Source organism: Podarcis pityusensis, assembly GCF_964106645.2.
Source record: "Podarcis pityusensis genome assembly, chromosome: 4".
Lineage (NCBI taxonomy): Eukaryota > Metazoa > Chordata > Lepidosauria > Squamata > Lacertidae > Podarcis > Podarcis pityusensis.
The window spans coordinates 96,180,276-96,198,893 of NC_138027.1; the positions used below are offsets into that span (position 1 = coordinate 96,180,276).

General features: G+C 41.3%; 1 protein-coding gene across 10 annotated transcripts in view; it reads right to left on the reverse strand.

Moving 5' to 3' along the window:
• Positions 1–991: 991 nt before the first annotated feature.
• The window catches only part of LMO7 (LIM domain 7), a 143,908-nt gene continuing 126,281 nt past the window's right edge, over positions 992–18,618 (reverse strand). For 9 of the 10 annotated variants that reach the window (XM_081002897.1, XM_081002901.1, XM_081002899.1 and 6 more), the window contains 10 exons: positions 18,258–18,362; positions 16,537–16,629; positions 15,006–15,361; positions 12,581–12,637; positions 10,306–10,358; positions 9,592–9,811; positions 7,826–8,131; positions 6,216–6,324; positions 4,988–5,090; positions 992–1,758 (listed from right to left, as the gene is read on the reverse strand). In XM_081002897.1, the coding sequence (XP_080859023.1) occupies positions 1,736–1,758; positions 4,988–5,090; positions 6,216–6,324; positions 7,826–8,131; positions 9,592–9,811; positions 10,306–10,358; positions 12,581–12,637; positions 15,006–15,361; positions 16,537–16,629; positions 18,258–18,362 (1,425 nt within the window). In that variant the 3' untranslated portion in view covers positions 992–1,735. The remainder of the gene's footprint in view (positions 1,759–4,987; positions 5,091–6,215; positions 6,325–7,825; positions 8,132–9,591; positions 9,812–10,305; positions 10,359–12,580; positions 12,638–15,005; positions 15,362–16,536; positions 16,630–18,257; positions 18,363–18,618) is intronic. The other variant, XM_081002896.1, reaches the window with a different exon arrangement.

The following is an 18,618-nucleotide window of genomic DNA, read 5'->3' on the forward strand; positions in this document are numbered from 1 at the left end:
TGTGATGAGGTGGCTAGGAGTGGTGGTTTTCTTTACTTCTAGCTGCCTCTCTGAAGCCCCACACCTGGCGCAGAGGAACTGCCTGTGGTTGAAACATGCAAAAGGGAAAAATAATTCAAAATTTCTGCAGCAGAAAGTGCATTTTGGATGAATGCATTGGGAAGGCAAGTCTGTACAAAGCATCAGCCTAATCTGGTGTTATGAAATGTTTCTTTTAAAAAAGAGCAATGATCCAGGTAAGATGACTTTGAAGGTGCATGTTGTCAATTGACAGTCTCATTGGCAAGACTCTTTGCTGCACTGTTAAGCAAGCAGCAAAGCACAAACCTAAAAAAGCAGTAAAAACATAAACAAACAAAATCAATACACCAGAAAAAGCACCGGAGTAAGTTATTTACCAAACAGATGAATCCTGTCATAATCATAAGTTCATACAAAAATATATTGAATATAACATTAGCTGTAATCAATAAATCTGTGGCCAATTTTTATCCCAGATCATTGTCTTGTCAAGTTTGTTCCTTTACACCAGGGACGTCCAACTCCCAAGAGACTGCAATCTACTCACAGAATAAAAAACTGGCAGTGATCTACCCCTTTTTTTGAGGGGGCGGTTTCAGGTCAAAGGTGCTGAGCTTTTTTTTAGGGAGGAAAGTCGAAGTTATTAACCTTTTTTAGAGGGGCAGGACAGCCTCACAGCGAAAACTCCGTCTTCTGTTCTAGCGATCTTGAGTGAATGGAGGAGGGGCCGGGGCCGAATGCTCCCCCGCTAAGGAAAAAGAACCTGCGATCGACTGCGATCTGCCAAAACCTCACGGGGATCGACCAGTCGATCACGGTCGACCGGTTGGACACCCCTGCTTTACAACATAGCTATTGCCTATGCACAGGGGTGCTGGAACTGATCTCGCAATTGAATTGTATCAGAGTTCACTGACATTTTCCTGCAGGGCTTCTTCCTTCTAGACGGAAAAATAAAGAATGCAAGCAGTTCAAGTGCAGTATCAGCAACTTTATTTACAAATACAAAATAAGTCAACAGAAGGGGGGAAATGCTCAGTCTTTTTAACTTGTTTGAGGTGCAAGTAGAGTTACATTTCTCAAACATGAAAAGAAAGAACGCCTCAGAAATAATTTCCCCGATTGGCTATAACTATTAAAGCACAATGAAATAGTGAATCCCAGGCAAAACAGACTGAAGTTTACATTTTAGTTTTAAAAACGATAATATTACTTAAGCTTAGTAACTCAAATATAGACAGCAGCCACCTGTATGTCTTTGAATGCAATTTCATAATATCCTGCAGAACTTGATAGCATATACATCAGATGTAGAAACTGCGGTTACGAATACATACTTGTTATTTCAGTAATGCTCATTTAAGAACATTAAAAAGCCTCCTCATATATGATTGGAAAATTAAAGCTATTTCCTCGCAAGTCTCCAACATTTTTAAATTACCCAATTAAATGTTTTTCTCCCTTTTGTATGTGTGTGTAGATATATATAAGGATGGAATTATACATTGAACTTAAAGCACTCTGTTTTATTTATTTGTGATTACCTTCTCATAAATAGCTCCATATAAGTATAATAAAAGATACCATGAATTTTCTACATGAGCTAGACAGGCAAAAATATTTTTTAAAAACCACACACACAAAATATATTTATAGATCTACAGCAGCAGCTTCCTCCTCTATCTGTAGCAGTGGTTTCATATTAAGGCTTCTATCACATAATGGTTGGCTGTCCAGCTGTTTAAAATAAGAGGAAAGAGAAGGATTAATTAATGCAAGGGTTCAGGAAGATAAAAACATCTCCACTGCAAACTGCTTTCTTAAAATCCACAAATATTTCTTGCATTCTGCTTAATTGCGCTAACAACATCCAAACTGTTCTGGAAAAGTAAGGTAGCTTGGGGGTAGAACCCTGAGAATTTCATTTTGAAGCTCTCATAATGAGATCCCCCAACAAGTTGAATGAACTAGCACTCTTAAGTGCCATTGGATTTTCACAAGGCCAGCAGAAGGAGCTCTTGTAACAAAAGTTTACTCATGAGCCAACTAATGGACAGAAAAGGAGGGGGAGACTTGGAGAGAGAGACTTGAAGCTACCGCAAGTTAGTAGCTGCCTGGAATTGTGGAAAGTTACGGTCAGGCTCCAATGAGCATTTCTCTCCTGATACATAGGAGAGATGAAGAATTTCCATGAGCATCACAGCAGGATAAAGGGTTAATCTCTCCTTCCACATCCACTGTGTTCCCAGTGCTGCTCAGAGCTACTCACATTAAAATGTCACAAAAGTGCATGAAAGTATTTAACATAATGTGATATCTATTTTGGCCCTTAGAAGACCAGGACAACATGACTAGCCCTTTAAAGGGACTCAAATAATGACAACAGCAATGATAACGACAGGCGTGTTCTTAAATGGCATCCCAAAATATACTGAGGATAGAAGAGGGTGAAAAGTCTAAGGGCATGTGCCCATATGATTTGGCCTCAAATTTAAACACCTACACTTGTTATGATGTTCGACTGCACTAAGAATGATTTTCCTCAGCTTTTCCTTCCACATCAACAATTGCCAAAGTTCACATAACCAACATGAGGGGCTAGAAAAACTGGAGTCTTAGGCATGAAACCACTGGGCAGATATTTTGGCTACAAGTTAATGCTACCATGCACAACTGGGCACTTTAAAGGTGTCTGAAGCAGCCTCCACTGTGATTGGAAGAGTCTTACAGTATAGAAAGCCAGACAACCAGTCCCTATAATCTTATGTGGGCTAGCAAGCAAGCAAGATGGGTGGAAGTATCCCACTACAGGGCTGGATGCAGACAGAAGTCCTGAACCCCTGAATTTAGAGCCACCTATAGGCAATTTGAGAAGAGCAGAAGCTGAGAGCAGTAGGGAGTCTAAAAAGGCAGGGATGTGGATTGACATAAAAAAGCAGATTAATATAAAAAAGCAAGATTATAAGGAAAAACCCAAATAGGAACACAAAAGCTACCTTGACAGGACATGTTAAGTCAAGAAAGCATTTTCAAGTTTCCTTCCTACTCAGATGTTTCAAGAAAATGAAACATCTAAAGATGTGAATTGGCTCCACGGAAAAGCATTGCATTTCAAGTGGCACCAAGGTGATATGAATATTACGTCTGTGTTATTAGATATGCAAAGGCTCATTTACACAGAAAGCTAATCCCCTGATGTTGCAGTCATTGCGTGAGGAACTATTTCCAAACAAGGCTGAGATCTGCGTTAGGGCACTACTGTAACTCATAATGCTTTGCTAAGGGGGCCACTCTGCTCTTGCCAAAGTCCCTGGAAGAGACAAGGTAACATCAGCCTACACTGGATTTCTTGCTGGGGATCCTTCCAAATATCATACATGGATAGGCCACTAACTCTTCAAAGCCTCATACTTCAAAAGAAACCTAGATAGGCTACACTAGTAAAAGTACTTCCACTTCATCTATAATGGAATTTGTGTAAGGTTAAAAACGCTGACCTGTGATTTCATATAAAGCAAAAATCTGTTGGGTCAAAGCAGAGCTGACATTTCAGATATGTCATCTCCACCTAAAAGTAAGTCAGGTAAAGGGACCCCTGACTGTTAAGTCAAGTCATGGACGACTCTGGAGTTGTGGCGCTCATTTTACTTTACTGGCCAAGGGAGCCTTCCTACCAGAGCGGTACCTATTTATCTACTTGCACTTTGATGTGCTTTTGAACTGCTAATGTTGGCAGGAGCAGGGACCGAGCAACGGGAGCTCATCCCGTCGCGGGGATTCGAACTGCCAACCTTCTGATCAGCAAGCCCTAGGCTCTGTGGTTTAGACCACAGTGTCACCCACGTCCCTTGCAAATTAAGTCAAGCAACTATTAAAATGGCACACACAGCACAACACACATTATCCCACCTAAAAGGCCCCTCAGGACAGCATACTAAATAGCCACAAAACTTGAGTAAAATAAAAAATAATAACTATAAAAGACCCGAACAATGGAACGAACTGGGATCAAAATCCAAAAGCAACAGCCCACAGAATCCATAATTGGAAGGCAAGCAACTAATACTGAAGGCTGGTTAAAAATAAGGCAGTCTTCAGTAAACACTGAAGGTAAATAAGGCAAGATAATAAAAATAACAATCAATTTTATTTATATCCCGCCCTCCCCAGCCGAAGCCGGGCTCAGGGCGGCTAACAACAATAAAACAGTACAAAAGTACAGCACAAACAACAGTCTAAAATGCTGCAGCCAGGAAGTTCCTGCCCCATGTGATCAGCAACTGTGCTTCTGATGGCAGTGGGATGCACAGCAAAGCTTTCCTAAAGACAAATCTGAGTATAACAAGATTAAGAGAGCAGATGAACCAGGCCCCATAATCTCTAAGATATTTAATAAGTTGGCCACCCAACAGATTTCATGAAGCTGAATTCCTTAAAAGCATACTTAGGATCCCAGCCAATGAAAAATTAATTTTCTCAGCTCTTTATGTCAAGTCTTCCTCCAGCTGTGACCACTAAGAGCTAAGAGGAAGCCTCCTTCTCCCAGAGGAGAATGCTCCTTCAAAGCAGAATAAAATTTATGATTTGTCATAACTTGCAATATCTAAAACACTATAAACCATTCATCTTCCTCCCTAATTATTACTAATCAACTGTTTAATATGTAGGTGGAGTACTTTTAATGTATCATGACACATAGTCAGAGAAATACAAAATAATGTAAATGCTATCCCTCAGATATACTGGTTTCTTTTCTTTTAGTCCTATTGCTCCAATTGCACTTTTGATAATTGTTCCATTTTTTCTTTTTAAATATTTCAAATCAGAAAAAAATAGCCTCATTGATCAACCGCTACAACACAAATCATCCCTATATCACATACACAGAGGAAAACTATAATTCTGAAAAGCATTTGGTGTAGGCATAAGTAATCAAAACTTTAGCATTGTTGAAGGAACCCCTTACTCTTAAATCTGAGATAGCAGTCATTGCAGAAGAGTTCATTGTTTCGGATCCGGACTTCAGTTCCGGCCTGAGAGCCCCCAAGGTCGCACCCGCAAGCATTGCACTGTGAAGAAAAAGGAACAATTAGCAGTACAAACACATTTTGCAATGATTTTTCAAATACAAGATTTGAACCATGTACCCTCTTGAGCAAGAGCGGGGGGGGTGTTAATATGCAGGAGAGGTTCTAATGCTAGAAACAAGCAATGCGAAGAGCTGCGCACTTTAAGCAGAGAAGAGGAATGAGCCAGGGATTAGGAAACGAGAGTCTTGCTTTCTGAAACAGAATGATTTCCATGGCACAAAAGAATCAAAAGCAGTGATTTTGGCACCAAGCATGAGCCCCGATCAGATTCCTGCCACCCTAGATCTCCTTTCTTAAAGTCTGGTCAGACTTCATGTTTACAATGACATCAGTGCTACTATTTCTGTGTGAGAATGCTTCTTTAAGTGTATCTTACTTTATTTTTAAAAATCACACACACACAGCTTTCAAGAAATGCTCAGGATGGCTTGTAATATATAACTTCAGTATACGTTGTTCGTCGATTTTAAAGCAGTCATATTTTCAGATGGAACCGCCATAAAACCCATTCAATTCCAAAGGCTCACTAGAATTCTCCATCAACTTCCTGAAGACCCTAAACAAGCTAAACCAGAAGCTAAACAACTTCACCAGGAGGAGCTCCTAGGTGCCATCACTGAAAAAGCCTTACCAGCTTCAGACAGTGCTGGCATTCAACACAAAGCCCCACCCCCTTATGACCTAAGTGCATAGGAAGTTTCCTATTGGAGCCAGAAGTGTGTGGTGGTGGCGGCGGCAGAGGGACTATATTCTTCCATACATTAACTACCCTCATTTTGTGAAGGCAAACAGATGAAGATTTGAAGACCGAACTAATCCACCTTACGTGATTAAGGATGTAATTGCAAATGTAGAATGCTAATTCAGATGTGTGCAAGGTTGCATGAAACCACTGATGGAACGTATTTCAAAATCCTCAATCAAATCAAGAACCTGATTATTTTAATTTGAAGCAGGTGAGCAAGCAGAGATATTTGCCAGGCTGAGTTATGCATGTAGCGCAAGGTTGATTAGCAGAGCCCCTAATTCATTGTCTTCTAAGTTGCCATGCTAGCCTGCAGTGTAAGGCTCCTCCATCTCCCTGGCGTTTTGCCCACCTCTCACCTTAAAACAATGTAAATGATAGCAAAGACCAAGAGATTCGATGATCATGGCTGCTCCTTTGCCCAGAACGTTTCTACAGTATGAGCACACTCGCTTTCCACTGACCGACCTAGATACAGAACAAGAAAGCGGCTGAGAGGCAGATTTTAGGAAACTAGAGAAATGTCATTGAAAAGAAGTGCTACAACAGCATGAGTAATGAACCCAAACCCAGGATTGCTAGAAGAAATCTGCAAGTTACTATCCTAGAACAGAAATTTTCAAATCGGGAAAAGAAGTTACCATTTCAATGATTAAATGAGTACCTTCAGCAATCTCTCATGCAATATAGTGCCACCATAAATTTTCAACATAAATTACAATGTCCAAAACATTTCTAAATTTAGCATGCAGGAATATATGATTTAGATTCCTCTCTCTTTCTTTATCTGTGGGAAATGATTATGAATACATTTCAGAAAGTGCTCCTATCCAAATCCCAACAGCTGTATCTTTTTAGGCAACACAGCACTAGGCTGGGATATACAACAGAAACCTCTCTGAAGTCCTGCCATATAAAATTTGAAGATAACACTACAGTCTAGTTCACATATTGTATTGCTGATCACTAGCAGTTGGGAGACTGGAAACTTCCTGATGAGCTCGCAAATGCTTATTCCAGTCCTTGCTTTGTCATCAATAAGCATGATTTTACCGTGTCATCAAAACTGATGTAACCATGGTCTGCTCTCAAACCAGAGAGGTTAAAAACCAGCATTAAAAAGTTGCAAGAAAAGTATCATATTATTTACATAATATAAACATGCTCTTAATGTACATTTTTCACAGAAAAGGCCATACAAAGTCCCGTATTTTTCCATGTATAAGATGCCCCCTATTTTGGGGGACTCAAATTTAAGAAAATGCGGGGGGGGGGATGGCTCCATGTATAAGACGACCCCCACTTTTCAGCATAATTTTTAAAGAAAAAAACCTAGTCTTATTCACAGAAAAGTACGGTATTCAACAACCCTGAAACAAGGAGGGGTGAACATGGTATTTGGGTGCTTAAATGTGTGCATTCATGTTCCAATTAAATACACATTGTAAAATGGAATTGTATAACATTAACTACCATGCAAAACTGATTTGGAACCCATAAATATCAGTTATGAGGAAGGGGTCAGAGGGAATCGGGTTCAGTGGAAGCACATCTTGGGGAGGCCACAATCCTTGGCAGGACCCTGTTCAAAATTTCAGCCTTCCAGAAGGAGGTTGAAATGGATATATACCCAATGCCTGAGCCACTGGCTTACAGAATATATGTGTGTATGGCTTGATTTTATAAACATACACTTTGAGACATAAATCACTTTAAGAATAAAACAGCAAAAGAGGCAGAGCTGACAAAATAATTTTTGTGTCCCTCTAATTATGTAGTGCAAAACACATTCTGCAGCTCTGTGTGGGTCTCCAGAACTCGCAGCTTAAAAATAAATGGTGCCATTTTAATTATTTTCTGCACGGATGGGAGGAGTTCATTGTTCTCTACATCATCCTTTATGAAAACTCAGTAATGTTAAGTTATACATAAAAGTTTTTAGCCAAAAGTTTTAGACAGAACCCCATACCTGCTGCGTTGCTGAGTTCCAGACTGGGAAGCAGAAGTTGGTGACTGAGAACGGGGAACAGGAGATTGCGCAGATGGAAGAACATGAGGCAAGGATGAAGTTTTCATGGAACTGGCCGAAGGAGATGGCAGGCTGGAAGAGGGTATGCGCATGTAGGCACGATTTGAAGTGGACACTACAGGAGGCACATGGTGACTAAAATCTTGACTAGATGATAAAGACAGTGAAGATCCAGACTGGCCCATCCAAGAATGAGGCCTCCGGGAATTTGTTCTTGAAGAATCAAGGTTATCCAAACTCTCACCTCTGTACGTTAAAAAAAAGAAGATTATATGGCTGCCATTGTAGCAAGAAGGTGAAGGTTGAGCATGGACATAGTGTGCTTCAACAGGTTTGCATTTTTTTGGTAACAAAATGGTATCTTAGTCAGAGCACCGTGTCCAGTTCTGGTCGCCACAATTTAAGAATGATATTGACTAGCTGGAATGTGTGCAAAGGAGGCCAACCAACTTGAGCAAAGGTCTGGAAACCAAGCCTTATGAGGAACATTTGAGGCAGCTGGGTGTGTTTAGCTTGGATAAGAGGAAACAAAGGAAGGCATAATAGCCATCTTCAAATATCTAAAGGGCTGCCACGTGGAAGATGGAGCAAGCTTGCTTGCTCCTGCTCTGGAAGCTAGGACCCAAACCAATGGATTCAAGTTACAAGAAAGGAGATTCTGACTAAGCATTAGGAAGAGCTTTCTGATGCTAAGATCTGTTGGACAGTGGAATGAACTCTTCAGAATGTGGTGGACTCTCCTCCATTTCAAGCAGAGAGTGGATGGCCATCTATCACGGAGATGCCTTGATGGCCACTAGCTTAGAGAACTTTGGACAAATTCATAGAGACTACTAATCTGTCTGTTTGTCCATCCATCCATTTAGTATACCACCCTTCATCTGTAGACCTCAGGGCAGTTCTCAACATAAAAATATGGCTACATGGAACTTGCAGATTCAGAGGCAGAATATACCCCTGACAAAGGGTAAGGTAAGGTTATTGCATTCATGCCCTGCTTGTGAGGTTCCCATAGGCATTTGGCTGGCAATTGTGGGAAAGCAGGAAGGTGAACTTTTCTTATGATGTTAACAATGCTCCCAGATGTTCAGATTCAAAGCCAATTTCTTTAATAGGTTCACAAAGTGACAAACTCTGAACTCCCAACTGTGAAGCGAGTTGTTTTCCACATGAATACACAGGCGGTCTAAAGGACCATGCCAAGGTGGCAATGGATTCATGTTTCAGAAGCAGCAGTTTCTCCAGCTTCAAGGAAACTCTCTTCCAAAATTGAGAGGAGCTTCAAAATCAGTTTGGGAGATAGCCTGTGGGCCTGCTGTTCCAACAAAACAAAAGCAGACCCAAGGCTCTTGAGTGTAACAAGAATAGCTCTTTCAATCTCAGACAGGGTGAATACCCACACAAACATTGGGAATCCAAGAAAAATTATTTCATCAACAAATTTTGCTAATGCAGCTCAAATAGGAACAAGGATCATAACAAATGCTGCTTAAATGATACATCAACTTCAAAAATAGTGCACTACAACCAGGAATCTCACTATCCAAGGGGAAAATACAAATTTTCATGAAAAAAAACTGAAAATTTGATCCATCTCAAATTAAAATAAATTCTTTCCTTGACTGCTTTGCAAATCAGTCACAGTTCCAGAATGGCATGAGCATCATACAGTCAACGATAGGCAACACACAGTGAATCAATATTACCTCCTCATTTTAGTGCCAATTAGACTAACAGGCTCTTTGTGCATACTGGAACTGCGTTGTCTGATCCAGCTGTTGTCTGTGTGTAGGGATGTCTTCTTTCTCATTTCCTGAAGGATCTGCTGTCTTTCCAGCTCAGCTGGGGACAAGCCATGCTCTTTCTGAGATCTCTTCTGTGAGTCACCAGCATTTGAGGACTGCTCGGAAAGTTTGCTCTTCATGCCTAATTTGAAAAATAAAGAAGCATAGACACACAAATCACACAAGTGCACTCAGTAGCATCTCTTATGATGCACGATACTCTATATGCATTGTAGTATGAGTCATGATTCGTGACAGAATACTGATAGAAAGGTGAAGCATTCTGCCTACTTTTTACAAAGGCAAATCTCTGCTCCAGTGGAGAAAAATACTGGTGTTAAAATGAGCTGTGAGTCATCCAAATGGTTGCATCTCCCTGGGATCTAGTGTTCAATAATGTGCACATGTCTTGACATTCTGACCCAGATCAGATCTGTACCTACCTGTACCCATAGACAAGGCTTAAGGCTAGGACCTAAGTTCTGCAATAATTCAGTCTTACCAGACAACCAATGACAAAATAATCCAGTATCTCATATTGTTTCTGAGCAGCAGGCTCTGTCCTATGTTTTGTTTTGTTTTGTTTTGTTTTTAATCCCATTTTTCAAAAAACAAAAACATGCACACATCACTCACCATTTCTATTTGCATGATGATCATCTAGATCTGGAGTTGATCTGGATTTACTTCTAAAAACAATTAAGAAGTTACATATTACTAGCTTTACTCACCTCACCTCAACATACCCCAACCCCTCGCCAACCTCCTCCTCCTTCCTTTACATGTGGCTAACCCTGCCTCCTCTCTCCCTTTACATTCCTCACTTTACAGCTCAACCAAACCATGGACCACACAAGCTGCAAAGGAAGAGCCTGGCTAGGCCAGCTCCCCATCATCTGCTCTTCTGCTGCTTCCCTCCTCAGACTCTAGCACCACTGAGGCTGAAATGGCAGCAGTGGTGTAGCAGACGGTTGCCAGGATGCTACCACAGCCTGTCCTAGTTGTTCCTTTCACCATGCTGCTCATGTGACAACAGCATTATGATTTTATTATACGAGAGATTTAATCCTGCACAGCATTAAATCCATACCCACATATATGGAGAACCATCCAGAGAATAGTCCAGACCCCTAATCTGCACTGCTGCTGGGGATTAAGATGTGGTTGAGGTGTCCCTCAGCTGTATTCCACCAGTTTTGGGTTGGCAGGGGGAGCCCACATGTTAGCACAGTTGGTGTGCCTGCTGGGGCAGCTGACACAATGGCCCCAAATGGGGCATTTTAGGGGTGGGGTGGAGCAAGCGACAGATCTGATGGAACAAAAGCCAACTCATATCTTGGTGAGGGATCCAGTCGGAGCCCCACTGGCCCAGCCTAAAAGCTGGTGCTGCAAAAGAGAAGAATCAACTGCCCCAACCTTCCCCGCAAGCAGCGGAACTGTAAATGTAGTAGACAACCGACTGCTCCACAAGCTCTCTGCCCCTATTAGGGTTGCTCCCTTAAAACACTCAGGAAATAGGGTCAAGCAAATGCATATGGATAAAGCGAACAGGAGTCCCAGGAAGATTTGGAGGATTATAGACTGCAACATATTGAACCAGTTCATTTTGATTTTAATTTGGAGAGGAGCAATCTTATAAGGTGGGAAATAACTGCTGTTTCAATGTTCACTACATAAGGACAATGAAGATAACTAGGCACTAATGGGAAAATGCCTCAGACATATGGATATGAAAGGAAGATGTAACAATTAAAAATAGATCAGGAACACTGAACATATTTCCCTCCCTTAATGTCCTATGTGACTACAGAAGCTCAAGCAAATCCTGTCACTGTTGATATCTTTGCTCACTTCTACGCCTACTCTTTGCTTTTCATATTTTAGATTATACAACCATGTGGGTGAGCAGCCTATAACAAAGTATGATGTAATGACGGTCAATAGTGGTTGAAGATAAAAAAAATAACAGCTGAAATTATCTGGTGCCTCATTAGGCCAGTCAAATCTAAATTTTCCTCTATATTGAAACGTATACTGATAAACATGGTGCAGAGGCTGTTGTGAATCACAGAATTACACTTTAACATCTGACTTTGCTACATTACATCATATCTGAAGGGCTTCCAAAAATACTATTAGTATATGCTTTTATCTCTTCTAAAAAAAAAATATCTCTTCTAAAAACCCCAAAAATATTCTGCAGCTGTGGTGGCTTTGTTTTATGTGGTATGATCTAAGGCAGGGGTAACTCAGCTAAGGTGCTGCCCAGATGCTCTTATCAGACTCATCACCCTCTAATCACTGGCCACATGTGCAGGAATTGAAGTTCCAACAACCTCCTTTACTACCCGAGATCTAAGGCAATGCAGCTGAAATGACACTTTATCCCATCATACTTCCATAAAAAGGTAAAGGGACCCTTGACCATTAGGTCCAGTCGTGACCGACTCTGGGGTTGCGGTGCTCATCTTGCTTTATTGGCCGAGGGAGCCGGCATACAGCTTCCGGGTCATATGGCCAGCATGACTAAGCCGCTTCTGGCGAACCAGAGCAGTGCATAGAAACGCCGTTTACCTTCCCGCCGGAGCAGTACCTATTGATCTACTTGCACTTTGACGTGCTTTCAAACTGCTAGGTTGGCAGGAACAGGGACCGAGCAACGGGAGCTCACTCCATCGCGGGTATTTGAACTGCCGACCTTCTGATTGGTAAGTCCTAGGCTCTGTGGTTTAACCCACAGCACCACCCGCGTCCCTCTTCATACTTCCATAGTTGCCCATTATTAAGTAATCCACAAACTAATGCTGTATTTCCCTAAGCTGTACCAGGATTCCAGCATTGCAGAGGCACACTTGTAAAAGAATCCCAAACAAGCATAAATTGAAGGACAGGGAAACCAGCATAGTTTTACCTGTTAGTACTGAAGTAGCCTGTTGGTTCATCAGAATTTCTTGATGTTTCAAAATGCCTAAAGTAAACATGCATTAGAATGAATAGATTACACAGGAAGAGATACTCATTTGGCTGGCACTGCAGGAAGATACAAAACCATGAACAATAGCCTCCCACATATTGAACAAGAAATTCTTGCAAATCTGGATTTGCATCCAAGAAAACAGGAAGCTGTAGGAGAAGGGATGACAGATTAGGAAGTTAGACCTGTTCTTTGTTGTATAATTTACAACAGCAGCATGACTTGTCTTAGAAATGCTCAGTGCCAAGTTCTGAGCATTTACAGTTTGCAAAATAAAAATTAAATAAAATAAAATATATACAGTTTATTTCACTTTTGCAATGCAAGATCTGAGTTTCTTATGCACTCAAATTCATTTTTAAGGTTTGGACACAAACATTGGAAAGACACAGCGATGGTGTGACGGAGAAGCACATGGGCAAGAGAAGTCTGTGGAGGGAGGAAGAGAAATCAAAACCTCCCCCTCTCTGCAAACTTACTTTCTCCAGCTGAGCAATGAGAAAGCAAGGACCTGCTCCCATTTCTCAGTGGGCAGAGATAGCTGATTATTCAGACAGCTTTCAGTGTGCCTGGATGGCAACTTCTCCTGGATTCCTTTTGGTGTGCTCAGAAAAGGACTACCCTTAGTGCACAGAGAGGAAGCCACAAGAACTTTAAAAAAGCAGCTTGCAATGTTGCCTCTCTAGTGCACTAAGACGTGGGAGTGCAGTGCAGAAAGTCTCAGTGCAGAAAGAGAAGAAACCGGAGGGAGGGGAGAGAGGGAGAGAAAGGGATGGGTGCTAGTTAAAGGTGTGTGACTGTCTGCTTCCATGGCCACAGCCACCTATGCAAAGCAGTTTCCAAAAGCTTTACACTAGAGTAATGTGGCCCTTGCCTTCTTCCCCCCAAAAGGATTCCTGCCCTGGTTTAAATACAGGTAGATCTGCAAAATCTGACAGTCCTGGTGGGCATCCATTGTAAGTGCTAAGGACTATGTACACACAGCAAACTAAAGCAGTGGTGGCAAAACTGTTGCCCTCGAATGCTCACCAGCCGTGCCCACCATGGCCAATAGTCAGGGGTGATGGGAGCTAGAGGGCCACATATAAGCCTTCAGTGACCTAAACAAACATGCAAAGGTAATGCCTATGTTAGCATCTATTCTCTTAAACCATGCTGGTTATCTATGCATCGGTTTGCAACAGGCCTTGTTAACTGTAAATCGCACAACAATCAGCTGGTTTAAGAATGAGGGAGGCACAACTGATGGCAAATACTTAATCCGGCTTTCCTTGGTAATTTTTGCTGCCGTAGCTGCAACATGTTTTTTGGGCTCAGGCTTTTGCTGGCAGCATTCCGGATGATGCACTGGCTGGAGCCCAAGAATGGAGAGCTTAACTGAAACAGTTCTTCTGGAAATCAGTCAGTGTAGTGTCATGGAGAGGGAAAGTGTTATACAGTGGTGCCCCGCAAGACGAATGCCTCGCAAGACGGAAAACCCGCTAGACGAAAGGGTTTTCCGTTTTTGAGTTGCTTCGCAGGACGAATTTCCCTATGGGCTTGCTTCGCAAGACGAAAATGTCTTGCGAGTCTAGAGATTTTTTTTCCGCTTTCCGCCCCCCTTTATCTAATCTGCTAAGCCTTTAATAGCCTTTAATAGCCTTTTAGCAGCTAATCCCCTAAGCCTTTAAGCCTTTAATAGCCGCTAAACCGCTAATAGCGCTAATCCGTTAAGCCGCTAATAGGGTTGCTTCGCAAGACGAAAAAACCGCTAGACGAAGACTCTCGCGGAACGGATTAATTTCGTCTTGCGAGGCACCACTGTAGTTATTATGGTTTAGTGATGGGGCACATTTCTGATTCCTGCATCCTAACATATCAAGTGAGGATTGGCTCTAGAGTCCCCAAAAGTCCAGGGAGATCCTAACTGAGTCATATATGAGGTTCTTGCCCATTGTAGCACTTGGTGTCAGCCCTCCTGAAAGACCCTATTCTTGATTTACGAAGGTGGGATGAGGATAAATGAATAATGCTTATACTGATGTGTGACAAGAACTCCATTAGGACTTGGTTGCTGCTGCCAAGTGTGTATTTGCATCCAGGGATACTTGCAGCCATGGGAAACAGAGCTTTTACCAAAATCCTACCACAAACCTCAACATAAATAGTTCAGTTAACAATTTGAAACTTACATTGTTTCAAAACAAGCCTATTGGCTGATTCTATTGCTTTTTGCACTCACAAGTACTTGTGCATCAATATAATAAATTCTCATGAATATAAAGTATTTTAGTCATACATTTTTGAGCGTATGCTTATGCCTTCTGTAGGTCACTATAGCAAAAAAAAAAAAAAAAACTATAGGGAAAAACTGAATGCACACCTTTGATACTGGGGCCTCTGTATTGAAGTTTCCTTGACTTGTTCAACCTGCAATTTCTGTTCTGCTGCTTCCTGATATCTCGGCTCCTCTGCATAGGACACATTTCGCTCCTTCTCACGTTCTAGTTCTTGGCGCTTCCTCTCTTGTTCTATTCGTAACGCAGTTGCTGCTCCTTCCAGCCTCTGGGCCTCCTCAAGACGTTTCCTTTCCTCTTCCTTCTCCTGTTCTCGTTCTTCTTCCCATCGTCTACCAGCCTCAGAATAGTCAGCCTTGTGATCCCCATTTGCTCTCCACATGGAAACAGGAGGTTCTTGTGCAGTTACAGACACAGTATTTGGCTTTAATACAGTCTCCTCCTAGAAGAGAGTGCAAGGCTTATAAAAATGAAACTGACAGGATGGCGCAGAGTTTTAGGAAATGGAACCATTGAATATTATTAGCACTTGCCTCTAACTTTTAAAATTAATGGTTTTTGCCATATTTAGCACATTTAGTACTTCTACTTATGTTTTATTTTACTTGTTTGCTTTAACTTAAAGCAGCCATTAATTTTTAATTTTTAACCCATTTTTAGCTTTCTGTATTGTATTTCTTTTCCACAGCTTAGGGATGATTGCAGTTAAGTGGTCCATTATCAACCATTTAAGTCTGTCACACTGTAAGTTTACATGATTAAATATGATCTTTGCATTTTATGGATCTGGGAACTGAACGCTATACCTGCTAAGCCTCTGGCGACTGAACACTTGTAAATTAGTTAGTATGACCTGCACTGTAGAGCCCTCTGTGCAGGGCTAAATCTATCTAAACTTTCCTTGAAGTCTTCCAGCAATCTCCATGGTCATGGACAGAGACAACTAAAAGATCGATGGTAGTTTGTTGAAATGAATAAAGGTGAATGCGACAGTCTTTCGTCCATCCACCTTGTATCCAAATTGACAATACATCCATTGTCAAAAAAAGTCTTACTTGGACTTCCTTCTTAAGATTTTTAATTGAAACTGGCTTAAGGAAACAGATCGGCAACAGCTGGTGAAGGTAAGCAGTGACACAAAGACACAAATTAAGCCATCAACTACTACACAATATGTGTTTTGTAATAAGAAATTCTGCTTGGATCTCTTAGTACAGATTTCCCCAAACTAGTGCCTTCCAGATAGATCTGGACTTCAACATGGCTGATGGCAGTTGTAGTTCAACAACATCTCAAGGGCACCAGGTTGAGGAAACCTATCTAAATGGAACTGTTAGCATCTGTTTTGACTTTCAATGTTTTTTAATGCACATTTTAAGATGATTTATCATTACTGCTAGAAACTCATGCTATTCATGGATTTGTGATTTTTAGTTTGTCCTGATGAATCTATTATTATCATCCTTTTCCTGCTTAGATTTTCTTCTAGTGGAATATAGATGCCTGCAATTCCTGATTCTGATGCATTTGCTTACTAGCCAGGGAGAAAGCAAATTGTAAATTTTGTTCCATGGAAGTACAAAGAGAGGGTAATCCGCAATAAGTTATAGAGCTCACCTCATTTAAGTATTTGGAGTTCTCCTTTTCGGCCTCTTTCTGAGCTTTCAGCCATTCTTCCTTCAGTCTCTCTTGTTCGCGCCTGTATTTCTCCTGGGTTTTTTTAATTAAAAAGTGTATTAATTTCATGGCATAATTAGCTGAACGTATATTTTCTGTCAATGTAAACTCCATAGAAATGTGGTATGATCACTGTACTGTACAAAGTAAGATAAATCCACAGTTGGGCAAGCCTTGCACACACTCTTTTACATTAGAAAAATCAGTTTCATTTCAAATGGTGCCCTCTCAATAATGTCAAAATCTCAGTACTCTTATGAAAGCTAGTTCTGGCAAATCAATGGCAAGGGAAAGTACTTTCTAATATACCAAAAAAGCACTTTTGACGATGTGTAAAGGCATGGGACACGAGTGGCACTGTGGTCTAAACCACTGAACCTAGGGCTTGCTGATCGGAAAGTTGGCGGTTCAAATCCCCGCGACGGGGTGAGCTGCCGTTGCTCGGTCCCAGCTCCTGCCAACCTAGCAATTCGAAAGCACGTCAAAGTGCAAGTAGATAAATAGGTACCACTCCGGCAGGAAGGTAAACAGCGTTTCCGTGCACTGCTCTGGTTCGCCAGAAGCAGCTTAGTCATGCTGGCCACATGACCTGGAAAAACTGTCTGCAGACAAACGTCGGCTCCCTCGGCCAGTAAAGCAAGATGAGCACCGCAACCCCAGAGTCATTTGCAACTGGACTTAACTGTTGGGGTCCTTTACCTTTAAAGGCATGGTGGCACAGAAGTATAATACAAATTTGTAATTGATTCTCGGGTTACATACGCTTCAGATTACAGACTCCGCTAACCCAGAAATAGTACCTTGGGTTAAGAACTTTGCTTCAGGATGAGAACAGAAATTGTGCAGCGGCGGCACAGCGGCAGCAGGACGCTCCATTAGCTAAAGTGGTGCTTCAGGTTAAGAACAGTTTCAGGTTAAGAACAGACCTCCAGAACGAATTAAGTTCTTAATCTGAGGTACCACTGTACAAATACAGTAATTGTTACCTAGGTACTTTCTCATTTACCTATTATTTTACTTCTTCCTATAAGAAGCAACCCACTCTTCCTAGAAAGGAATGGGTTAACCTTAACTTCTGTTTAGGGAGCAAAAATAAGTCATTAGACTTTTAACATTTCATCTCAAAGCAGGATTCGGTTTTGTCTCAAGCATCTAGTTTCTCAGAGATTTATGCAATGGATTAGAACATAGGGAGGTTGGACAGTAATAAACACACAACTGGTTTTCAGACAGCAGCATTCAGGATGCATAAGAACATATTAAGATGGCATATGCTTTGCCCCAGAAGCCTTTTACTCTAAAACAGATGATGAGACATCAAAATAGGATGAACTCAGAGGTGCTTATTTGGAAATAAAACCTATTAGCAAAATGAGATTTTATTCTAAGTATCTATACAAAGGGTTGGACCACAAAGCAATTATAAACCACATATTGATACCATGTTTAGTATCAATGGTGGCGATTTCCATCTTTAATTGCTTTAAAATAGCAGTTATATACTCTCCAAAACCTAGCCTCACTAAGTTAACCTTAAATCACTGTAGACCATTTCTATTGGCAGCATAAATTCCAGAATAGGCTTATTTTGGAGGTCAGTCTGGCTGGCCAAATCCAGAGCCAACCTTGTAGTGATGGACATTGCATTATTAAGTCCACACCTGAAGTAAGCGATCCTGTTCTGCTTGCCATTTCTCTTGTCTTTTTCTTTCTTCCTCTTGATCCCAGGCCCAGCGGCTAGAAGCACTGATGGGTGGAACTGGGAGCTGAAACACAGAAACATAAAATCAGCTAGAGCAGAATGTTTTGTTTTGCTTTGAACACACATACAAATTTACAATGTCAGTTACAGTCTTAGACCAGAAATAGATATTTGGCAGCGAACGTGGATTCCCAGTCTTGAATTTGTCTTAAGTTTGACAGAGTGAGCAGATAAGGAAAATGCTTAACCCTGCACACTTTTGCTCTGCAAGCTATCACACCGACCCAACTTGGCCAGTCTTGGAAAGTGCCCAAGGAAAA